Source organism: Nothobranchius furzeri, chromosome 12, assembly GCF_043380555.1.
Source record: "Nothobranchius furzeri strain GRZ-AD chromosome 12, NfurGRZ-RIMD1, whole genome shotgun sequence".
Classification (NCBI taxonomy): domain Eukaryota; kingdom Metazoa; phylum Chordata; class Actinopteri; order Cyprinodontiformes; family Nothobranchiidae; genus Nothobranchius; species Nothobranchius furzeri.
Window position 1 is genome coordinate 58,003,922 of NC_091752.1, and position 22,537 is coordinate 58,026,458.

The 22,537-nt window shown below is 43.9% G+C and overlaps 1 protein-coding gene across 1 annotated transcript in view; it reads left to right on the forward strand.

The window, feature by feature from the left end:
- abca3b (ATP-binding cassette, sub-family A (ABC1), member 3b) overlaps positions 1-22,537 on the forward strand; it is a 57,657-nt gene that overhangs the window by 20,295 nt on the left and 14,825 nt on the right. Inside the window, exons 4-22 of the mRNA XM_015945573.3 lie at positions 169-296; positions 706-871; positions 2,356-2,615; positions 2,705-2,821; positions 7,916-8,036; positions 9,056-9,229; positions 9,326-9,507; positions 10,438-10,584; positions 10,697-10,826; positions 10,914-11,068; positions 12,414-12,569; positions 13,582-13,792; positions 13,899-14,049; positions 15,502-15,600; positions 17,857-18,055; positions 18,131-18,437; positions 21,458-21,731; positions 22,024-22,228; positions 22,317-22,536. Coding sequence (XP_015801059.3) covers positions 169-296; positions 706-871; positions 2,356-2,615; positions 2,705-2,821; positions 7,916-8,036; positions 9,056-9,229; positions 9,326-9,507; positions 10,438-10,584; positions 10,697-10,826; positions 10,914-11,068; positions 12,414-12,569; positions 13,582-13,792; positions 13,899-14,049; positions 15,502-15,600; positions 17,857-18,055; positions 18,131-18,437; positions 21,458-21,731; positions 22,024-22,228; positions 22,317-22,536 — 3,402 coding nt within the window. The remainder of the gene's footprint in view (positions 1-168; positions 297-705; positions 872-2,355; positions 2,616-2,704; positions 2,822-7,915; positions 8,037-9,055; positions 9,230-9,325; positions 9,508-10,437; positions 10,585-10,696; positions 10,827-10,913; positions 11,069-12,413; positions 12,570-13,581; positions 13,793-13,898; positions 14,050-15,501; positions 15,601-17,856; positions 18,056-18,130; positions 18,438-21,457; positions 21,732-22,023; positions 22,229-22,316; position 22,537) is intronic.

Sequence of the window (22,537 nt, forward strand, 5' to 3'; positions counted from 1 at the left end):
TTTAGTCTAACTGGTCACGCTGCTCAGTGTGCTGACCACCTCTTGACCAGGTTTCTGCCCGTCAGCAAAAGCCATCACACTTGGGTCACGAGGTAGAAATGGAAATGGCTGGATGTGAGAAGAATACCTCAGAGACTAACGTGGTTCTCTTTGTCGTTCCTCCTCCAGTGCGTGGCTTTGAGACAGAGGAGAAGTTTGAGAACTTTGTGAGGAATGACCCCATGTCACACAACGTGCTTGCTGCCGTGGTGTTTGAGCACTCCTTCTCTCACGATGATGAAGCTCTACCTCTGAAGGTAACGGGGAACACAGGGTGGCAGGTGTACAGCGCCGGTATCTGAAAACTGGGACATCATCTCCCAAAGTGATTGGCTAAACCAGTAAAACCAGTTTAGGCACTTATGTTGACTTACTGAAGCTGTTGGGCTGTTTGTTAGATCTACTGTTCAGATAAAACTACTTGTGTAGCCAGAAAAACCTGAAAAGTACATCTTCATTACTTTCTCTCTGTAGTAAAAAGAATTCATCGTCTCTTAGTTTCATTGCACTTGCTATATGAAATACAGGCCTCTTTCTCTGTTTGTCTCAGCAGCAGTAACGTCTTATTCACATTAACAATGCAGTTGTAAATTCCTCCTGTTGTCACCAGAGGTTTTTGCCTCAGACCTTCTGGGGAGATCCTCATGAAATCATTGTGCTTTACAGGTGAGCTACCACCTGCGCTTCACCTTCACTCCACGCAACGCCCCGGCCACAGAAAAGTCTGAACTGAACCCGAACAATGACTTCGACTGGCACACACTCAGCCTCTTTCCTCTTTTCCAACTGCCAGGCCCAAGGGAGCAGTATGAAAGGGAGGGCGGCACACCCGGTAATGAGGATACTTTTACTCTTCCTTCAGAACCAGGAGAAAGCATTTTTCTAGATCTAAACCGCTAAAAAACATATAGTTTAGACTCAACAGCCCCCTCTTTGGGCTGTGTTCCCATGACAACCACACCCCTGCACATCTCGGGTGTTATTTTTTCTGGCAGGAAGCCGCACGCTGACATCATTAGTGGGTAAAGGTGATAAAAAGTCTTTTATGTTTTTGTCCGTTTGGTCGTTTCAGCTAAACTGTTTCCCCGTAGCAGGTGGTTATATTTGCATGTGTTTGCCTCTGACAACGAGCAAGTTAGTTTCTTATTATTTATTAAAAAGTAACTGAGTTACAATTCAATAAAAGTAACTAAATAAAAGGAAAAGTAACTATAGCGTTATTTTTAAAAAAAGATATGCACAAAAATTTGGATTTCTTAACATTTTAATTACTAAATGGACTAAAATGCGTTTCCAATCATTTTTATAAAACTGAATAATTAAAGTAAACGAGTAATTAACAGAGGGAAGTACAAACAGGAAACACTACACTAATGTAAATTATTTAAATAGGGCTTTCACTGTGTGGTCAAATACAAATTATAATTGAAAATAAATTAATTTCTACATTTTAACCAGAACATGAGATGGCTTCCTGAGAGGAAATGGCTCAAAACTGATGTAGAAAAGCACTTTGTTCCTGGACATGAATTACATTTCACATGGAGATTCTTGCATTTCATCCCTTTAGAGAAAGTGAAGTCTGTAGGTTTTTGGCTGTAAACTTTGTACAGTTGTGTGTTTCTATTAGCATTTCTACGACTCATAATCCAGTAACAGCATGTCTGTAAATGAAAGCCCTGATAAAATGAAACCGGAATAGACACAAATCTGATCCAGGACTTACGTTTGCAAACTTGGGTTCGACCCAAACGCGTGAGTTCTGAGGCTGGGTGGTAAAGAGGAACACCTGAGCGCCCCAAACGTATAATCATAATCGGTGTCACAGCGGGAAACAGGAAAGGATGAGGAACACAAACTGGTTCCAGCTGAGACTGATGTAGGAAGATTGGAGATCGGGACGAGGAATGAATGAGCTGATGTCTGAGCGGTGAGCAGATCTTCCTGATATGGATGTCCTGCGGTCACGCCTTCCTCGCTGCTCACTGGTTGTGATGCACGAATGTAAACATCTGCTCCTTTAGCTCCCGATCAGATGATGACAGCTTCACCAGTGCTGCATCAGTAACGGAAACGGTGTTGTCATGATGGAGAGAGTAATTAATTAGATTACAAGTCACTGTCAGTAACGCCGTTCGTCCCATCTCTGACAGCAGGTGAGGGGGCAGGCCATCCTAACAGTTTTTACATCCATCCTGCTGAAAAACTCCGACTTCAAGACTTACAGAACTAAAACAAGATTTCTTCTGTAAATGGTGTTGTTGATCGGGATGAGAGGTTAAACCCATTCTCTGTGCTGAAATGGTTTTCTTTAAGGTTATTTCAGAGAGGGGTTTTTGGCCGTGCAGCATGCCGTTGATCGAGCCATCATGACCGCCTACAACAGAACTGCTGCTTGGAGTCTGCTGCCACAGACCAGAGTGGTCCTGTCCCGGTTTCCGTACCCTGCTTTCATATACGACGTCTTCATCCTGGCCATCCAGAACCAGCTGCCCCTCCTCCTGGTGCTCAGCTTCACCTACGTCTCCCTCAACATCGTCAGAGCTGTGGTGCAGGAAAAGGAACGGAAGCTCAAGGTGTGTTTATGGGCCTCGTTGTGACCAGAGCTGAAAAAATAAGTTTAACATATAAAAACTGAGACTTCTGCCTTTTCTGTGACTTTTAGGAGTACATGAGGATGATGGGTCTCAGTAACTGGCTCCACTGGAGTGCTTGGTTCCTGATGTTCTTCCTCTTCCTTTCTATTTCCGTTTTTTTGGTTACCCTGCTTCTCTGTATCCAGGTGAGTTGGTGTTTTTTTCTGGTTAAGCTTGCATTTTTCTATATTTGTTGATTTTCTTATTGTACGAAACCAACTCGGAGCTCTAAGCAATTGTTCAAATTTGTCTTGAGGATTTGTGTTTATAAGGAGAAAGGAGAAAAAGAGGAATTGGCTTAAAAATGCAAACAATTACATTTTTACTCAGTTTAATTCCCTTTTAAAAGTCAATATGTTTCACTTTTGACATTTATTCTATCTGAACTCTGTCTTTTTTGTCTCCTTTTGTTACATTTTGCTGAAACCGTCTCACACCTCAGTTAAACCCAAAATGATTCATGGAGTGACTCAAATGATTGAATTAGGAAAAAGTCCTGGAGGCAAAGTAATTAGATTTGATGCGGAGCTTATGGCGTGTGACATCTTACTGCTCAGGAGTCATGAGGGCGGTTATTCCTGTCGGACAACATGGAGGACGTACGATGAGAAAACTAGCAAAAGAGATGAGGAAGCTTCAAGGTTTAGGACTTCATAAAAGGAAATCACAAAAGTTAAACTGAAGGATTTTCTCATAAGAATGTAACTTCACTGATTTAGCAAAAATGGTAAATGGCCTGTATTTGATATAGCCTTGATAGCGCCTTCTAGAGTCCTGGAACCCCCCAAGGCGCTTTACAACACAATCAGTCATTCACCCATTCACACACACATTCACACGCTGGTGGGGATGAGCTACAATGTAGCCACAGCTGCCCTGGGGCGCACTGACAGAGGCGAGGCTGCCGAGCACTGGCGCCACCGTTCCCTCCGACCACCACCAGCAGGCAACGTGGGTTAAGTGTCTTGCCCAAGGACACAACGACAGCGACAGACTGAGCGGGTCTCGAACCAGCGACCTTCCGATTGCGAGGCGAGCACTTAACTCCTGTGCCACCGTCGCCCCTTCCACAAGTTCTAATCGCCTGCTTAACACATGACATCAAGGCGCAAAGGCAGCTCACAGCGCTCAAGAAACATTCTGATGAAGTACTTGTTTTACTTTTAGGTAATTATTTGTGTCACTACTTTTCCGTACCACCCACCTCTGGTCTAAGCCTTTTTGTTTTGATGCTGCTTGGCTGAGACGTTCAGCTGGACCCCTTCGTTTACACCACTGCCTCCTGGACAACCCCACATCGGAGCGCGCTGCTAGTACCGGCTCAGACATTGGGCCTTTTCCCACCAGCTAAATATACGGAGCAAACATGCGCGCTACCCTTGATCTGCTCCACACTGTGAGAACCCGCTCTTCCACATTAGAACTTCCACTGCTTGGCTTTGTCTGACTTTAGCTCGGCCTGTTCTCTTTCCAGCTGGGTCATCATCAGGGACCTTACCCGGCTTTGGATATTTTGAGTCCAATTTGCACAACCCCCAAAAGCAGTGCTAGCTCCTTCCTGCCTGAGCATCTCGTGGAGACAAAATGACAACTTTGTGATGATCGGAGAGACAGACCCACAAGCACCCATGCTTGTTTGTCCAGGGTTACCTCTCAGAAAGCGTTTTGACGTTAAGTCACAATCTGTTTTTAGCTACTGTGAAAGACTATTAAAAAGGTGTTCCATATTTGACAACCAATCTTTAAAGGTGCAGAATGTTGATTCCTTCTGTCTGCATGAAATCAAGTAAAGAGAAAACTATTTGTCTCTGATGCTCTCATTCAGCTCGACATACGAGACTTTCTAACCTGGGAAAAAAGTAAAAAAGAACATTTACACACTCGTCCTTTTCACTTTGTGTAAAATGATTCATGAGTTGTTGGACGTCTTTGGGCAAGACACTCAACCCACCTTGCCTGCTGGTGGTGGTCGGAGGGACCGGTGGCGCCTGTGCTCGCCAGGCTCGCCTCTGTCAGCGCGCCCCAGGGCGGCTATAGCTACATTGTAGCTCATCCCCACCAGCGTGTGAATGTGTGTGTGAATCATCTACATATATACGAGACAATTCGTGCCCATAGGCTCCAATTATAAGTTTTTGAGCCAAAATGGGAGGTGGCCACCACCGCCATTTTGACCGTGTCAAAGGTTCCGTCAAGCCTAGACAATTCCAAAAAAGGGAAAAGAGGTGGAGTTGAGGGTGGGGCTGTAAGGCTGGGATCAACTGACGACACCCGTAGAACTGAAGCGATGTAGCTACAAGCTAACCCAAAGATAACGCGGAAGTGGGAGCTAAGCTAATGGAGGTAACTGCCTAGCTACAACCAGAGTTAACTGTGCACAACACCGGAGCTTCTGAGTCAGAGATGCGCTGGGCTGACTGCTGGGTAAAACCGGGTGGAACACAGAGGTCTCCCGAGAGCTCCGCAAGCCGGCAGCTGCGTAGCAGACGGGCGCCGCTGCGATCAGAGATGCGCCGAGCTGCCGCTGAGGCGAGGGGACCATACCGATAGTCGGAACCCAGCTCCACCAACATGTCACATTTCTACCCATTTTCTAAATTGCAGCTTTATGTTAAATGCACTGGATTTTACCCTATTACATTTAAATTTCATGGTTAAATAGTACATGTTAAAATCTAAGCTAGTGCAAGTGCGGCAGTGGTCTAAAATACATAAATATAATTTTACTTACCGGAAGAAATGAAGTGGAGACTCCTTGGACGCTCTATTAGTGCTATTAATGCCACAGCAAGTCATTTTGTTCAACAATTGCACAAAAAATATCCAAAAAAGAATACGCAAACGCTACAACTAATGGTCTAAGTTGAGAGACTGAAACTAACGGAACAGTTTTCAGGCGAGGCCGAGGCTCAGACTGAGGCCTTTCCATGGAGCTAGCTCTGTGGTCACGTGGGTCGGATGCTCATTAATTATACAGAATTTTAGACTTTTAATACACAAACAGAAGAGTGAGAAAAACATTCACCCCCCTCAGAGTTGTCATGAGTGTCAACTAGATCATTTAAACCAAAAACATGTTTTGGAACCAGGCTGTAAACATGTTTATTTCTGCTGTGAAATTGGTATTTTTAACATGGGAGTCAATGAGGATTTGCTCGCTTCTGATACCAGCCCCCAGCGGATGAGGGTGGAACTGCAATTTTCGTTACTTCCTGTTTTGCTTCATATCCAGACCAGAATTATGGAGGCTTGGTGTGTATGGGTGAATGACTGATTGCGTTGTGAAGCGCCTTGGGGGGTTGTAGAACCCAAAGAAGACACGGCATCCTTTTGTTTTACTCTAACATCGGGTGAAGAAGACTAGAGGCTAACGTTAACAATGCTAAAAGTAAATTAGAAGCAAATAGTCAGCTCTAAAAATATCTTATGCTACTTTTCCAATTACCAGCAACTCGATGATACAGAGAACTGTGTGTGTGTGAAGTGAATAATGAGTCAGTTGTGGTGTTTTACTTCCTTTAATGAGTCATTCAGTACTATACATCAAGATGGCAAATACCACACTCCCTCTAATGACATAGTCATACTACCGTAATAAATGTAGTAAGTGCTCCCTAGCGTCAAACACCCAAGATTGCTAACACCAGATATGACCCATCAGTTTACTGTGTATGACTCGTCTTTGCTTGTCATCTCGAGTCTTCTGGTGGTGATTCGTAACTGGCAACAGCCATGAAACAGAACAGGAATGAGTCTTTTTTTTTTTTTTTTTTAGACAAATAGGCTGCAGTATCCACATTTAACTACAGGATGTCAGTCTTACATAATTCTTACATATTGCTTTGGGTAAATAAGAAAAGCACATAAGATTCGATAGCTGCAGACTTAACACACATTGCGTTTTAAAATATTAAGATCTGTTTATCTTTTTTTGTGCAGAATTTCTCGTCAAGATTGACATTTCTTTGGAAACACAACTTCATCTTCTCTACTTGTTTGGCTCAGAGTTAATGTTTTTAATTCCAGGTGTTGGGTTCTGAGGCATTCAAGTGAGCTGGAGGAAGTAGCTGTCAGTCACAGGATAGGTCAACAAAAGATGATAAGATGATTAAAACCTGTTTGCCAAGATTTTTTCTTTTTGTCACACTTCTTGTATTGTGAAGCGCACACACACACACACACACACACACACACACACACACACACACACACACACACACACACACACACACACACACACACACACACACACACACACACACACACACACACACAGTGATGTTTTTTTTCTTTCTCAGTCCTCTCCTCCATTAACACACACTATGGCAAGCCGTTTTAACATTTAATCAGTAATGGGACCTCTCATTAATTCCTATTTTGCATTGCAATAATATAATTTATCGTAGTACTAATTACAAGCCAAAATTGTGAATGCAGACATCAACAGCTATGTTGTTACTGGTAGAAATTATAATTAAGGATATCTGTAATAACCACTGCACTAGTAGGACTTAAGTTTGAGATATCTCCCAATAAACCTAAGATGACCTTTTTAACATTCATTAGGCAGACTGGATGTTTATTCCAGATATCTGTAACACTATTGTTCCTAGTAGAAATGAACATTCCAGATATCCATACTGTCCACAATGACCATTTCAGACATCTGAAAATAAATTCTTCCTAGGACAAATGATGTCACATTTCCCATTGGTGTGTATTGGGTCTGTAGCGCCCCCTATCCACAATTACATTCTTCCTGTCAAGAATGGACATTGTGGATAGGAGAAATGGAGAATCAGTGGTAGAGTGGCGTTGCTGTTAGCCAATCAGAGGCGAGATGTCAGATTATGAGGAAATAAGACTCCAAATCCTGCCGTCTGTAGCTCAAGTCTGCTGCAGCTTTTTCCCCCCTAGAGATCGACTCACATTCATTTATGCTAAACTTGGTATTTAAACATTTTAGAGAAGTTTGGGCACCCCTGCTTTAGTGCCAGTGAATATATTTTTGTTGTTTTTATCTCATTTAGCCTTGAAAACGATTATTCATGTGCTCGATTCTTTCAGTTTCATTTAACCACAAATTCCTCGTTTTATTTGTAATATTCCTGATTTTGCAGCTAGGTAATTAAAGAAGAATGCATTTTTACCTGCGATTTGTTCCTCACTAGATTTAACAACCTGAATACCGGTGTCTGAATGTGATGAACGTGGGAGTAAGTGTTGTTCTGGGATTGCAGGTGAGCCCTAACGGAGCAGTGCTGTCCCGAAGCGACCCAACGCTGGTCTTCGTCTTCCTGCTCGTCTTCACTGTCGCCACCATCAACTTCAGCTTCATGATCAGCGCCTTCTTCTCACGAGGTGGGCAGCTGGGTTCTCTTTGAAGAAAAGATTAGGGGGTTTTTGTCTCTGTCTCCTTTGGGTAAATTGGTTTGGCATGACTCTCATTATGCTGCCGTGTGTGGTCTCTGAGATTAGCTGGTCCAACGCATAAAAACAAATCGAATGGCTCTAAGAGCAGCTCTGACTACATGGCAATGAAAGTATCTCAGTAATGTTAAATATCCCCTGATGCCTGTTTTATGGTGCTATTTTCTCAGTTGTAAACAGAAAGTTTAGCAAATCACATGTAACTCTGGACATCTCTGCAGGCGTTTCAAATCAAAACACTGTTCAGCCCAGACAACCTCAGCGTTAAGAGAAACTATTTAAATCTGCCTTTTCTCACGTTCCTTCCCCTCCCTCTTCCTTTTCACTCTTTCTAAGACTCTCTTTCAAACCCTCCTTCCAGTTTACTCCAACAAAGCAGCTCAGATTGCTCAGACTTCTCGGGCTAGCCTCCTGAACAGCAGTTTGCTGTTACTTAGCAGTCAGATAAAATATTATAAAACCATTTGCTCATTTTAATTTCCCTGCAACATTATGCATATTACATTTCTAGTGCACAGACACACGTATGCTGTTAGTTCAACACTTATATGTGTTTAATGGTTCTCATAGAAAAAGCAGGTATATGAGAGACCAACCACACACAGGCTCCTTCTGAACAGAACGGGCTGTTTTTGTTCATCTTCACTGGCTCCTGTCTGGACGTCTCTCTCCCACCCTTCGGTGTACTTTTTTGGAACGGATGATGACACTTGATCTTAGCAGGCTGAACATGTCACACTGACCGATACTAGCTCTCGTCTCCCTCTCCCTGTTCACATTACCCATCTCCCTCCTCCTTTTAGCCTCCATAATGCTCCATCCAACATTCAGATCTCACCAAACTGCCCATGTTTTGTGTGAGCTGGGTCTTATCAGCTAACAGTCTTATGATAACTTCATTTACATTCCTGTCATTTTTCACACACTGACTCTCTGCGCTCTAACTCTAGCTAATGTGGCAGCAGCAGCTGGTGGCTTCATCTACTTCCTCAGCTACCTGCCTTATTTGTTCCTGTGGCCTCGCTACGACCTACTGAGCCATGCCCAAAAGGTGTCCGCATGCCTCATCTCCAACGTTGCCATGGCAATGGGAGCTCAGCTTATTGGAATGTTTGAAGGCAAAGGTGAGGAGCTGATTTAAGGCCAAACTACCTCTCACTAAAATGCGATGATTTGTTAACACTTTCTGAATCTGTAATTTTTACAAAACTGTATTTTAGGTACGGGAATCCAGTGGTCCAACTTGTTTGACTCGGTGACGGTGGATGATGATTTCTCCTTGGCCCAGGTCCTCAGCTTGCTGCTGTTTGACTCGGTGCTCTACGGGCTGGTGGCCTGGTACATGGAGGCGGTTTTTCCTGGGGAGTACGGCGTGCCTCTACCATCGTACTTCTTTTTACTGGTATGCTTTAAAATCAGATGCTTACTGTAAATGCTCACACCCACATACAGTTATACCCATGCATTTATATTTTTTATCGTTAAAGATTGGATTCATTTTTTTGGTATTACGTCTGTGTCCCCTTTAGTATCAGTTTATGTCTGAAACCAAAGGAAGGAAGCTCAGAAGGTGTGATGTTGCATCCCTTTTCCTATTGGAAAACATTTTCATAACGATTCAGATTCACTCCTGATTCAGTATTGAGCTGGTACAGCTGTTGGTTGTTGATGTCGGCTTTGTGCTTAAGAGCCCAGAAACACGTCTGCTGTGTGGGAGAGTGGCTCTGATGCAGCTAGTCACAAATACAGGAAATGGCTGGGTCTCTGCAGCCAACACAAATTTGCTTGCATGTGTATATACACACACACACGCATGCACACACACACACTAAAATAAACTAATGCTAATCTATTTCCCTCTAGTCAGGAATTCAAGAGACTGCCAGCAGGGTGGAGTTTAGGCGTTGACGCACTTCAGTCTGTATCTATTGTGTGTGTGTGTGTGTGTGTGTGTGTGTGTGTGCGTGCGTGTCTGTGCGTGTGTGTGTGTGTGTGTGTGTGTGTGTGTGTGTGTCTGTGTGTGTGTGTGTGTGCGTGTCTGTGTGTGTGTGTGCGTGTCTGTGTGTGTGTGTGTGTGTGCGTGTCTGTGTGTGTGTGTGTGTGTGTGTGTGTGTTTTCTCTGTATAAACCGAAGGTTTGACTCTGGTTCTTAGGAAGTGCATCCATGGGGGTTTTGGCCTGGATACATTTCCTTCTTAGGGGAATATTAAACAATACTAATGTTGGCTGCAGTGTTCTTTTCAAGTGTTGTTTGCTAATAGTAATAACGTTTGATGCTATGTTGACGTTTTGAGGCCTGACTTGTGACACTTTTTAACGTAAATGACTACAGCCTTCGTACTGGTGCAGCACTCCTCGTGTGGCTTTGCTGAAGGAGAAGGAGGAGGAGGAAGATGCAGAAAAGGCTCTGAAAGGAGAGTTCATGGAGGAGGAGCCTGCTGGAGTGGTTTCTGGAATAAAGATTAAACACCTCACCAAGGTGAATAGCACACTTTTGTTTAGAGTGATTTATTTATTATAGGAGTGTCTGGATTCTGAGCAAATAAAGGTTTGCTCATGACTCCTTTGATTTTGGGTTGATTCTTTTGTAGGAGTTTAAAGTAGGCAGCAAGACACGACAGGCTGTACAAGATCTGACGCTGAACATGTTCGAGGGACAAATCACCGTGGTGCTAGGACACAACGGCGCTGGGAAGACCACAACTCTGTCCATGCTCACAGGTTGCCAGTCCAACCACGTGTTCAAGCAGCAGACACAACACACCCTGTTACCCTGGTCGTATTCACACGCTCACCTTGGTGTTTCAGGTCTCTTCCCCCCCACCAGCGGCATGGCCTACATCAACGGTTACAACATCTGTCAGGACATGGCCCTGATCCGACGCAGCCTGGGACTCTGCCCGCAGCACGACGTGCTGTTTGATAACCTCACAGTGAGAGAACACCTGCTCTTCTATGCACAGGTATCACCTCCGTTATGCACCGAAGTAAAAGTAGAAAGTCACCTTTAACTCAACTTGGAGGTCAGGGTCAGCTGGTGGCTGATATCTAGACGTGTTCACTTTATTTTCATGTTAAAGTCTCACCAATAACATCAGTAGATGCACAAAATGTCTGAAGCGGATTCAGCTTTTGAATTCTGGCTTTAACCAACCGTTAAATCTTAATTTTGGTAAATGGCCTGTATTTGATATAGCGCCTTCTAGAGTCCTGGAACCCCCCAAGGCGCTTTACAACACAATCAGTCATTCACCCATTCACACACACATTCACACACTGGTGGGGATGAGCTACAATGTAGCCACAGCTGCCCTGGGGCGCACTGACAGAGACGAGGCTGCCGAGCACTGGCGCCACCAGTCCCTCCGACCACCACCAGCAGGCAATGTGGGTTAAGTGTCTTGCCCAAGGACACAACGACAGACTGAGCGGGACTCGAACCAGCAACCTTCCGATTATGGGGCGAGCACTTAACTCCTGTGCCACCGTCGCCCCAATTTTGTGCACTACTTGGTGTTAAAATCCAACGTCTAACTAAAGTTAATCAAACAAATCAGTGAACAGACCAAGTATTAAATATTCTGAACTGGTGAATAAAAAAATGTAGTTGAAAATAAATTTTAGAGCATTTATTATTCAGATGTTATTCAGAAACATAAAAACATGGTTAAATATATTCAGCTGCAGCACCGGGCTGCCTGGGGCTGTGCCTGACTTTAAACTGGCTTTACTGAGGATGTACACCGGCCCGATATACCGGTCCACCTGCATCTCCACAAACACACTCGCTCACCTTAAGTTATCCGGGGGATGTTGAGCTCACCTTACCTGCAAAAACCAACCAAGTTCCAGAATATTCCAGAGCTCAGACTGTCTAGCAGTCAGTTCAGGATGCTAGCTGCTTTTTCAAGCAGGAACAAGTTGAGTTTTTTTTTTGTTCTTGATCAAACTTTATAGATGACTACGGAGTAACTTGGAGAGTTAGCGATGTCTCATCCAGATTCTTATAATTATTCCAATGGAAAAGCTGCCGAATCTTCTTAGGCATAAAGATGATGAAACTCTTTGAACAAGATGTAGGACGTTTGGTTGCTGTTAACTGAAACGATTGGAGCGAAATGCTGTTCGTCTCTGAATCTTTTTAAACTTCGGGTTAGACCTGTCTTGCTTAGTTTGATCCATCCAGCGAAGCGGTGTTTTGCTCTTGGATTTCACACAAAAAGGCCCCTTTACCCCGGTCTCCTGAGATGCTTTTGGAGTGAATGAAAGTATCTGTTTTTGTACTCTATTGGTTTTCTCTGCACTCAGCTAAAAGGATACCCCAAGGAGAAGATATCTGATGAGGTGGATAGGATCCTCCACATCCTGAACCTAGAGGACAAGCAAAAGGCTCGCTCCAAGACCCTCTCTGGTGGCATGAAGAGAAAACTTTCTATTGGCATCGCCCTCATCGGTGACTCCAAGGTGAGGACCTTCACAAGCGTCACTTATTATGACGTTTTATTCATTGATTTGTTTAAAGCCTCCTCTGCGACCGAGGTGGACGCCCAAGGTGCTGAGCACAACACAAATACAGTAATCCCCCGTTTATCGTGGTAGATGCGTTCCAGACCTGGCCGCGACAGGTGAAAATCCGCGAAGTAGGGACTCCCAGCATGCCCCTCGCGGGGATTCCCTCCACGTCGCACCTACGTCACAAACCGCGGCTATAAACGGAAGTCGCCTTTCCAGCTCACCACTCAGTCATCGTTTCTTCAGATTCATGATCAGAGTTTCCAACCTACCGATCAATCCAACGAACTATCAGCTCATAGTAAGTTATCTTACTTACTTCTGGAAAGCCCGGCATTTCCGTGTCACTTCGTTGACGCTCGAACGCTCGGGGGTTTCCTAAATCAGCCGGTGTTTCACAGACGCTCTCACTTCCGCGTCTGTGAAACCACGCTCCCTACAAGCTCAACTCCCGAATCCAGCCGACCTGTCTGACATACAGTACTACATTGAATTATCGTATGATCACATTCTCTTTTTGTGGGTAAAACTGAAGAAAAAAAATTTTTTTACTTGTTTTTTTTAGTTTTATTACAAAAAGTGCATTTTATGATGAAATTGATGAAAAAAAAACAAGAATTTCTTGATATTTCGCATAGAAAAATACCGCGAATCAGTGAAAAATACCGCAAATCTGTGAATTCCCCCTGAAAAATGCTCGAAAGAAAAAATCCGCGAAGCAGCGAATCCGCGATGAACGAACCGCGAAGTAGCGAGGGATTACTGTAAAACATAAACCAACAAATAAAATTAACAATCGTAGAACCATCATAGAAACGTCAAAAGTTAAAATGGACAATAAGATACAGCTAAAGGAATAAGAGGCCAGGTCAACGAAACCAAGTAAAAAATGCTAATCCTGGAACGCTTTGACATAAAAGTGGTTCTTGAAAACCACCAGAGTCCTGCTTCTCCTCATCTCCAGGTGGTCATGTTGGACGAGCCCACGTCGGGGATGGATCCGTCAGCTCGCCGAGCCACCTGGGATCTGCTGCAGGGAGAAAAGCTCAGTCGCACCATCCTGCTCACCACCCACTTCATGGACGAGGCCGACCTGCTCGGTGATCGAATCGCCATCATGGCGGGAGGCGAGCTGCAGTGCTGCGGCTCACCGCTCTTCCTCAAGAACAAATATGGTAAATAGAGACAGAAGAGGAGAACGTTTAAAAGATTTTTTGAGCTTGAGATCTGCACAGTCGTGCCAAAGACACAAGAACATTTAGATTTTGCTGCTTCATGCAGGCGCCGGCTACCACATGGTGATTGTTAAGGACGCCCTCTGCAACGTCTCTGAGATCAGCCGCCTCGTCCACCTGTACGTTCCTAATGCTACGCTGGAGAGCAGCGCCGGAGCAGAACTCTCCTACATCCTACCCAAAGAAAGCACCAGCAGGTGAGTTTGTCTGGCCGAACAGAATTACAGCATGTAAAGGGGCCCGGTGGCTCCTGTAAATCTGGTTAAACTAACACCGGCTGATTAAATGTCTGAAAACGGTGCATAAATGACTACAATTACACTAATTAACTCTTGTTTCAGGATGAATAAATTAATTTTGTGAATGACGGGTCTTTAGCTCTTAGGGTTGTCACGGTATGAAAATTTAACCTCACGGTTATTGTGACCAAAATTATCACGGTATTCGGTATTATCGCGGTATTTTTTAAACGGTGTTGCACAAAGCCTTAGCAAAAGTGCAACTTTTCACAAGTAAAGGAACAAATAGCTTCTTTTTCTGGAACATGTTACAGTAGTCAGTGCAGGTTTAAATTATACAAATCCAAACATTCAAAACATAAACAATATGTAAACAAATCAAAGAAACACCACTTGTTTTCTCATGTACTTGTTTTCTTCATTATCAAAATGAAAATCTAAAACTCCAGTCCACACTTGACTTGAGCACTGTACAAGTCAACCTTAAAAAAATATGTAGTTAAAATAAATAGCCACTTTAAACAAATTACTAAAATAACTACTACACTATGTAATCAAATCCAAATGTTCAAGTATAAATGGCATTGAATAAGTAAACAAATCGATGACAAGGAACTAATTGTATATTTCTCTTCATCATCAACAAATAAGATGCTTCATCCAGCAACAGGGTGTCCGTGACACGGTTTAAATGCTGGCAGAGGACGCTGCGGCTGCAGTATATAGTGACACGTTGCATTCTCCCTCAACCAAAAGTCCTCACGTCATGCATTTAAGCTAAAATGCTAATGTTAACTTACCTTGCACTGGCTGTAGAGACGTGGGTGATGGTCACGCAGATGTGCCATTAGATTCGAAGTGTTGCTGCCTTTTGCAGACACTTGTTTCCTGCACGTTCTGCAAACGGGATAGCCGTCTTCTATTAACTGTCCCTCAGCATTTTTCAGAAATCCAAAGTATGCCCATACTTCCGATTTAGTCTTCTTTGAGGGCTGATGGATGTCCTGGGCGCTGCCGTCTCCTCCTTCGGCCATTATTTCAGCTTCAAAGTTTTGGTGCCGTTGCAAACTAAAAAGTGCGCACCGCGGTAACTTCAGCTGAAGCGACGGTGGCTGGTAAGGGTCACCGCGCCGAAACCGCGGCCACGGTAAACCCACCGAGATAATTTAGTTTTTTAAAAACTGGACGGTTATTTTTATTGTCAACTTTTTTACCGGGGTTTACCGCTATACTGGTCACCGTGACAACCCTATTAGCTCTGAAGTAGAGGTAAAAACTAGAATAAATCTGGTGAATTTATTATAACTCATTTTATCTTTAGGTATTTGCCTCATTGTTCTCTTGTGCAGTTTTGTAAAATAGAAATAATCAGAACAAAAGTTAAGGTGAATAAAAATGTTGAATTTGCAGGTTTGAGCTGCTGTTTGCGGAGTTGGAGATGAACAAAGAGGAGCTGGGCATCGCCAGCTACGGCGCCTCGGTGACCACCATGGAGGAGGTTTTCCTCAGGTGGGACAAACGCGGGGATTACGTGGGATTGTCCTGATTTAGTGAGGCTCATTCTCTGTTCATGCAGCTGTTTCCTTAGACATCCATTTCCATGCATTAGAAAATGGGTTCAACTCCCATCAGTTAAATCACATCAAAACCTGCTTTCAGAGATCATTTTCCCTTTTACTTTCAGAAACAACTAAAAGCATTTTTATCCTTTTGTGTGTTTTCTATGAAATTCTCCTGTGATTTAGAGCAACGTTAATATCAGGCTAATGTGTCTGCGTTAGACCTTAGCTAGCATTATTCAGTCCCAGCTGCTCACATGGCACATCTTCCTGCTTCCTCACCCTCCTGATTCATGTATCTGTGGCAACAAGCACAAAAACCGCTCCCACTGCAGAAGAATCACACCGCGTGCCACCTCAGCTGGCTAAATTTGTGCTCTCAGAGCCTCATTAGGTACCTGCCATACTGAGAGCCCAGCGGTGAGTTCTGGTCATTTCCACAAATACAACAAGAAATCAAACAAAACCCCAGGACAAGCTGTCATCAAGCATCTTTTTGTTAGTTTGTGTTTCACAGCCAAGTGGCTCATTTGGTGTTCTGTCCTTTGTTCACCTCTGAAAAGACCAACAATAGGCCACGTAGTGATTTTATTATGGTTTTAAAACACAAATGCTAAAACTGTAACTGAACAAAAGAAGCGGATGAGCAAAAAGCTGAAATATGAAAGAGTCTGTACAATTAAAATTGGACTCTTGAGTGTGGGCGTGTGCGTTTGCAGCCGCGCACCTGTGAAAAACACCAAAGATAACAGGGTAGTGGAAGCTCACAAAGACTCTTTGTACCTGTGGAGATGAGTGTGGACGTTACAACTGGAGCTGTGTAAAAGCCTCCTTTCATGGATAACTCCAGCTCAAAAATAGCAGCCCTGGCCCTCCCCACCCTACTCGGCCTTTTAAGATGTTTACATGAAGATTTTGATATATTTAAACAGATTTTAATTTAATATCCATCTTTCTGTCTGTAGATCTTTTTATTTACGTTTCCTGTCAGAGCTTTTATGTATTTTGTCTTTAAAGGGGCATTATGGAAGTTTGACAGCCAAAACATGTGTAGAAATAATAAATGTCTTCTTCATACATTCTCCTGCAATGCCCTGGTCCTGTAGAATGAGCCCTGGCATTTTTACTATGATTGCCAGTTTTTCTGTAAAATCACAGAAAAAGAGAGATGCTCGGGTCGAGCAGGCTGCTTCATGCGTGTTCACGCTCAGGCATAGCCCGTAGCATTTGCTATCAGTAGCTTTAGCAGCAGAGAGAGAGGTAGTGCCAACTCAGCGACTTTGTCGCTGTTCCTAACGCCTAGTGACAAACCTAGCTACATATCTGAGGACCCTTAGCTACTTTCTGTAGAACTTTCTTCTAGATATTTCCTGCAAATTAGCAACAAAATTGCCATTTTCGCTCCGAACTGTTCTTTGGTTTGACCTTGTTTCAGCTGTCATCAAGAATATAAATGTTACAGATTCTGTGAATGTTACTGGCGCTTTAGCTCACCTTGTAAGATGTCTGACTGCCATGCAGAAGACCGGGGTCTGATTCTGGATGTGAACATAGTTTATTTAGAGTTTATTTTTTACATTAATGGTATATGTTTTTACAGTAAGATGCCCAAATTTTTATTTGAGACTCGCCGAACGGCTTTGCATTCACAGATAAAAAAGATGTGGGTTCAACTTTAATTTTGGAACAAATATTTCAAGCAAGGGAAGGGAATGATCTGAGCATGCAGGAGGACTGACCCATCTTAAACCTTTGTCGGCTGTGCTGAAGAGAAAGGTACAGAACCAAATTATTTAATTAATTAGCTGCGCGTTCTCCTGCCCTCTGTCCTCCGGGACACACACACACACACACGCACGCACGCACGCACGCACGCACGCACGCACACACACACACACACACACACACACACACACACACACACACACACACACACACACACACACACACACACACACACACATACACATACACATACACATACACATACACACACACACACACACACACGGGACTGTCTCAGCTGTTATTTTCGTTAAGGAGTGTGCACGTACAGCATGCGTGCCTCGTGTACGAGCCTACTATTGAAGCTGCCGTTACGCTTTTGACCTGAGGGGGCAATCGCGAGCATAACAATTCAAAAGTCCGTAACGTCCCTTTAAGGGACTGAATCATCTTCTGATTCTTGGTTAATTTGTGTTTTCAGAGTTGGGAAGCTGGTGGACTCTAGTTTGGACATTCAGGCCATCCAGCTGCCAGCTCTGCAGTACCAACACGAGAGACGCTCACATGACTGGACGATGGATGACGCCAGCAGCATCAGCGCTCTGACCGACGTCACCGATTTCACAGACAGCGGCACGCTCATCTCAGATGATTGCTCCAACATCAAGCTGAACACGGGGGTGAGGATTAACTGTGTAACGGTTTGTGTGCGACACGCACGGTTTGTAGAGAACTCAGTGTGTTTCCTTCACCAGATGAGACTACACCTGCAGCAGTTCTACGCCATGTTCTTAAAGAGGGCGCTGTACAGCTGGAGAAACTGGAAGGTGATGGTGGCTCAGTTCCTCGTTCCTCTAATCTTCACCGTCATGGCCATAGTTGTAGCGCGGACCCTCCCCAACAGCCGGAACGACCCTCAGCTGAGGCTGGACCTCAGTCGTTATGGTCCCACCAGGGTCCCTGTGGCCCTGCAGTCGAGCTCGGGGCCCCTTGCTTCAGCCTTGGCAGAACTGTACAGCTCACAGCTATCGCCTCAGCTCGGTCAGCTCATCAATATCACAGGTGGGATCAGCTGCACTCAGATGTTTGGGCTTCATTTGAATTAATTATGCCAATTTATTAATTCAGCCACAAAAGATCTAGAAAGAAAAAAGATACAATTTTCCAGAATTCAAACATGAATGTTTATACGTCTTTTCAGTATTTCCTGCTGAGATGGTGTGGCCTCGTGGGGTCCATCGGCTAGCACGCTGCTGCTAACCACTTAAACATTCTTCCTCTCCTGTTTTTAACATTTTACTCTCTTGTGCTTCTACTAGTTTACCTGTTGGGTTAATTTTAGATTTACTAACATGAAGACAATGAAGTTTATCTCTCACTAAATAGAATATTTACTAAGCAATCACAATGTTACCATAGAAACACTGCTTGGTATGTTGTTTGTGTGTGCTAGGGATGGGTACCGAATTCGGTACTTTTTAAGGTACCGACCGAATTCCACAATACCGACGGAGCACCGATTCACTTCATTTGAAACGGTGCCTCGTTTCGGTACCCGTCCTTCACTACGAGAACTTGCCTAGACAACTGCGCATGCGCAAGAGCGTTATGTCATCGGTCGCTGCGAGCGAGATGTAAACAGAGCAATGTTAGCTTGATTTGTTAGCTTCCGTTTCACTAATGGTGCGTTCACTTTCTCCTCGGAACTCTGAAATTCCGACTAGAAGAACATGAACGCGCTCTAAAGTTTGGCTTCACTTTACTAAATGCGACGGGTGATTGGGTGAAGATGAAACCAGTGACAACGATTTAAGTGTGAGGCATCATCGTTTAAATCTGCTCCAGCAGTTAAATAAACTGTTTAAGATAACGTTAGCTTGATATGTTAGCTTCCTATGCCACCATTGTTATCATTAAATGGTGCGTTCGCTTTCTCCTTGGAAATTCTAACTTCCCAGTAGGAAAAATCAATTGAAAAAGGACGGCAAAAGGAATGAAGATACACAGTAAATTTAGTTCACAGTAAAGATGTTTGCTTCAGTTTAATTATCAACTTATAAAACTACAAGGACGATGTTAAAATACAAACAGTTGTATGTTATTTATCATGATATTTATCAAATATGGTTATATATTGAGAAAAATATATTTAATTATAAAAGAGAATTAAAAATAATAAACACTCAAAAGTATCGAAAATTGGTACCGTTAAGTACCGGTATCGATTCGTAGGTACTGGGAATTAGTACCGGATTGATTCAAATGTCAAAGGTACCCATCCCTATGTGTGTCTGTATGTGTGTGTGTGTGTGTGTGTGTGTGTGGGTGTGTGGGTGGGTGGGTGTGTGTGGGTGTGGGGGTGTTTGCTGGTGTTTTGTTGGGCGATATAGTCGTGACGCGACTCTTAGAGTTAGAGTGACATAAACGGCTCGTATTAAACACGGTAAAGTGTTAAAAGAAGCCTCGTCTTTCCCCTGTGGGGCTCACCGTTGTGGTATTTTATTTTAAGCTGAATGTTTTTTTCTGAACAAAGGCTACTGGATTTCTTTCTTTTATGAGTTTAAGTAGGAAATGAAATGAATCGCTGCTGCGTTTGGACGCACTCGCTCACAGCCAGAGGTCACATGACGCATTTATCCCCGTCACTTGTTTTTAAAATAATAATAAATAATCCTTCAGTACCATTAAATTTCCATTTATTTTTCATTAATATTTAGCCCAAACAAGCTGAACAGAGTGCCCCAGTAACATAGAAACAATGTAATAAAAAATATTTAATTAAATTAGGAACATTTCACCTGCTGCGGCCCGAACGAGCGCTCATTCCTTCTGCTCCGCGTAAACCTGAACTGGTCAGCTGCTTGTGTGTAATATATGTCTCCAGGGAGCCTGCTGAAGGGGTTATGAGCAGGGTTGGAATTACGGGTGAGCCCAGCTCCCCTGGAAGCCCTCAGCTCACACACCCAGGGGAGCCAGAAAAAAGATCCTGGTTCTACTTATGTTAGGTGGTTTATGTGGTCTGCGGACTCTCCGGGGATTCTTGTGAGCAGAGAGGACGCAGAGCGCTGATCGTTGATGCGCTCCAGGCATCTGCGTCCTTCGCACGACCACAATAACATCCTCAAAGTGTCGCCACCCCAAAAACTATAATTAACACACGATCGTTTATGTCGGCTCATATCCTCTGGTCATTTATTTGGGCCTGATTTGCATCGCCTGTCTTCTGCTCCGGTGTCTTCACCTCATAGGTGCGGCCGCCGCGCGGCACACACTCCGCTATTTTTTTTTTTTTACTGTCGGCAGATCTCTGTGACCAGCTCAGTTAAAAAGTAACTCATCAGGTGAAAACACAGGAAGCCAGGCAGCAGTTTTTCTGTGGGGTTGAGAGGAGATGCAGAAAGATGAGAGACAGACAGGACAGAAAAGTAGTCGCATAAAAACAAGAAAGGGAAACTGTAGGTAGATTTATCCCACTACAGGGTTTTACTTGTGTAAAGGAATATTTTATAAGCATGTAATATTTATGTATTTGACACAATTCAGATCACCTTCAAAACCCAGTCCAACACCCAGGGCCGTTTCAAGGCATTTCGGGGGCCAAGGCAAATACAAACCAGTGTCATTTCCTCATTTATTACGTCTTTACCTGGGTTACAGTTAACTGTAATGTAATGAGTTGATGAAATTGGCTCATTTCTGATGGTCCATTGATCACCCATCCATAGCAGATGCAGAACAACCATAAAGATTCATATTTCTGATGCTAACCAGTGAGAAAACCTCAGATACACCAAATAATTACCAACCAGAATGAGATCCAAGCCACTAAAACAAACCAAAGGACATAGACCACATACAGAAACAGGACTGATGGAGAACAAGAAGACTTATGAAAGCGCTGTGATTAAATAAGAAAGAAAACGATTACAAATAGACTCAAAATGACGCTGAGAGGCTGAACGTGAGTCAGAGCGACACAAACACTAAGTGACTACACCGGCACAAATAAACACACTTCTAAAAAGAGGTGTTATCTTGTGAGAGGTGTTGACCACATGTCTCCTTTGTCTTTCACCGTCCAGACTTCACAGATTACGTCCTAACCCAGACAGAGGAGGAAGGTGGCAGCTTTAACGAGCGCTGCGTGGTCGGGGCTGCCTTCCACGGCAGGACCAGTCGGTTCTCAGAAGTAACGGCCTACTTCAACAATCAGGGCTACCACACATCCGCCACAGCCCTCATGATGGTGGACAACGCACTGTTCAAACTTATAGCCGGGCCTAACGCCTCCATAGAAACAGGAAACTTCCCCATGCCTCGAAATCTATCCGAGTCTGCACGGAGCCAGATCACAGAGTGAGTACATGAGGGAGGCTGTTGACAGTTCAATGGGACAAAACTGAAATGATCAAAAATACTTCACAGTTTTAGGCCTCGAGAAAAAGGGAAATCAAGCAATTACACAAGAAAATGTGTTTTTCTGTACACATTTATACATTTTCTGTTCAAATTAAGTCCTAATGCTGCTGGTGATTCAAGGGAATGTGGAAAAAAGCTTAAAACCTAATTTATCAGAGCATTTTGAGTCTTATTATTTGTACCTCCCTCATAATTTGTCCCATTTCATCGTTCACCTTTCCGATTGCAGGGGAAGAACAGGGTTCGCCATTGCCATCAACCTGATGTACGGTATGGCCTCTCTGTCGAGCACCTTTGCCCTGCTGCTAGTTACCGAGTCCTCCATCAAGTCTAAGCACGTGCAGAAGGTCAGCGGCGTCTACCTTTCCAACTTCTGGCTGTCGGCCCTTTTGTGGGACCTGGTGAACTTTATGCTGCCCTGTCTCCTCATGCTGGTCAGTGTGGCCTCCAGCGGCACAGTAAAGACACTGAAACTGATGAGTTTGTGTGTGTGAACCTAAATGGTTGTGTTTTCATTCTCAGGTGGTATTCCGTGCGTTTGGAGTCGATGCATTTGTTGAGAATAACCACCTAGTGGACGTGCTGCTGATGCTCCTGCTCTACGGCTGGGCTGTGGTGCCTCTCATGTACCTGCTCAGCTTCTTCTTCTCCACTGCTGCCTCTGCCTACACACGACTCACCATCTTTAATGTGATTTCCGGTACTGCCACCTTCCTGGCCGTCACTATCATGACAATCCCAGG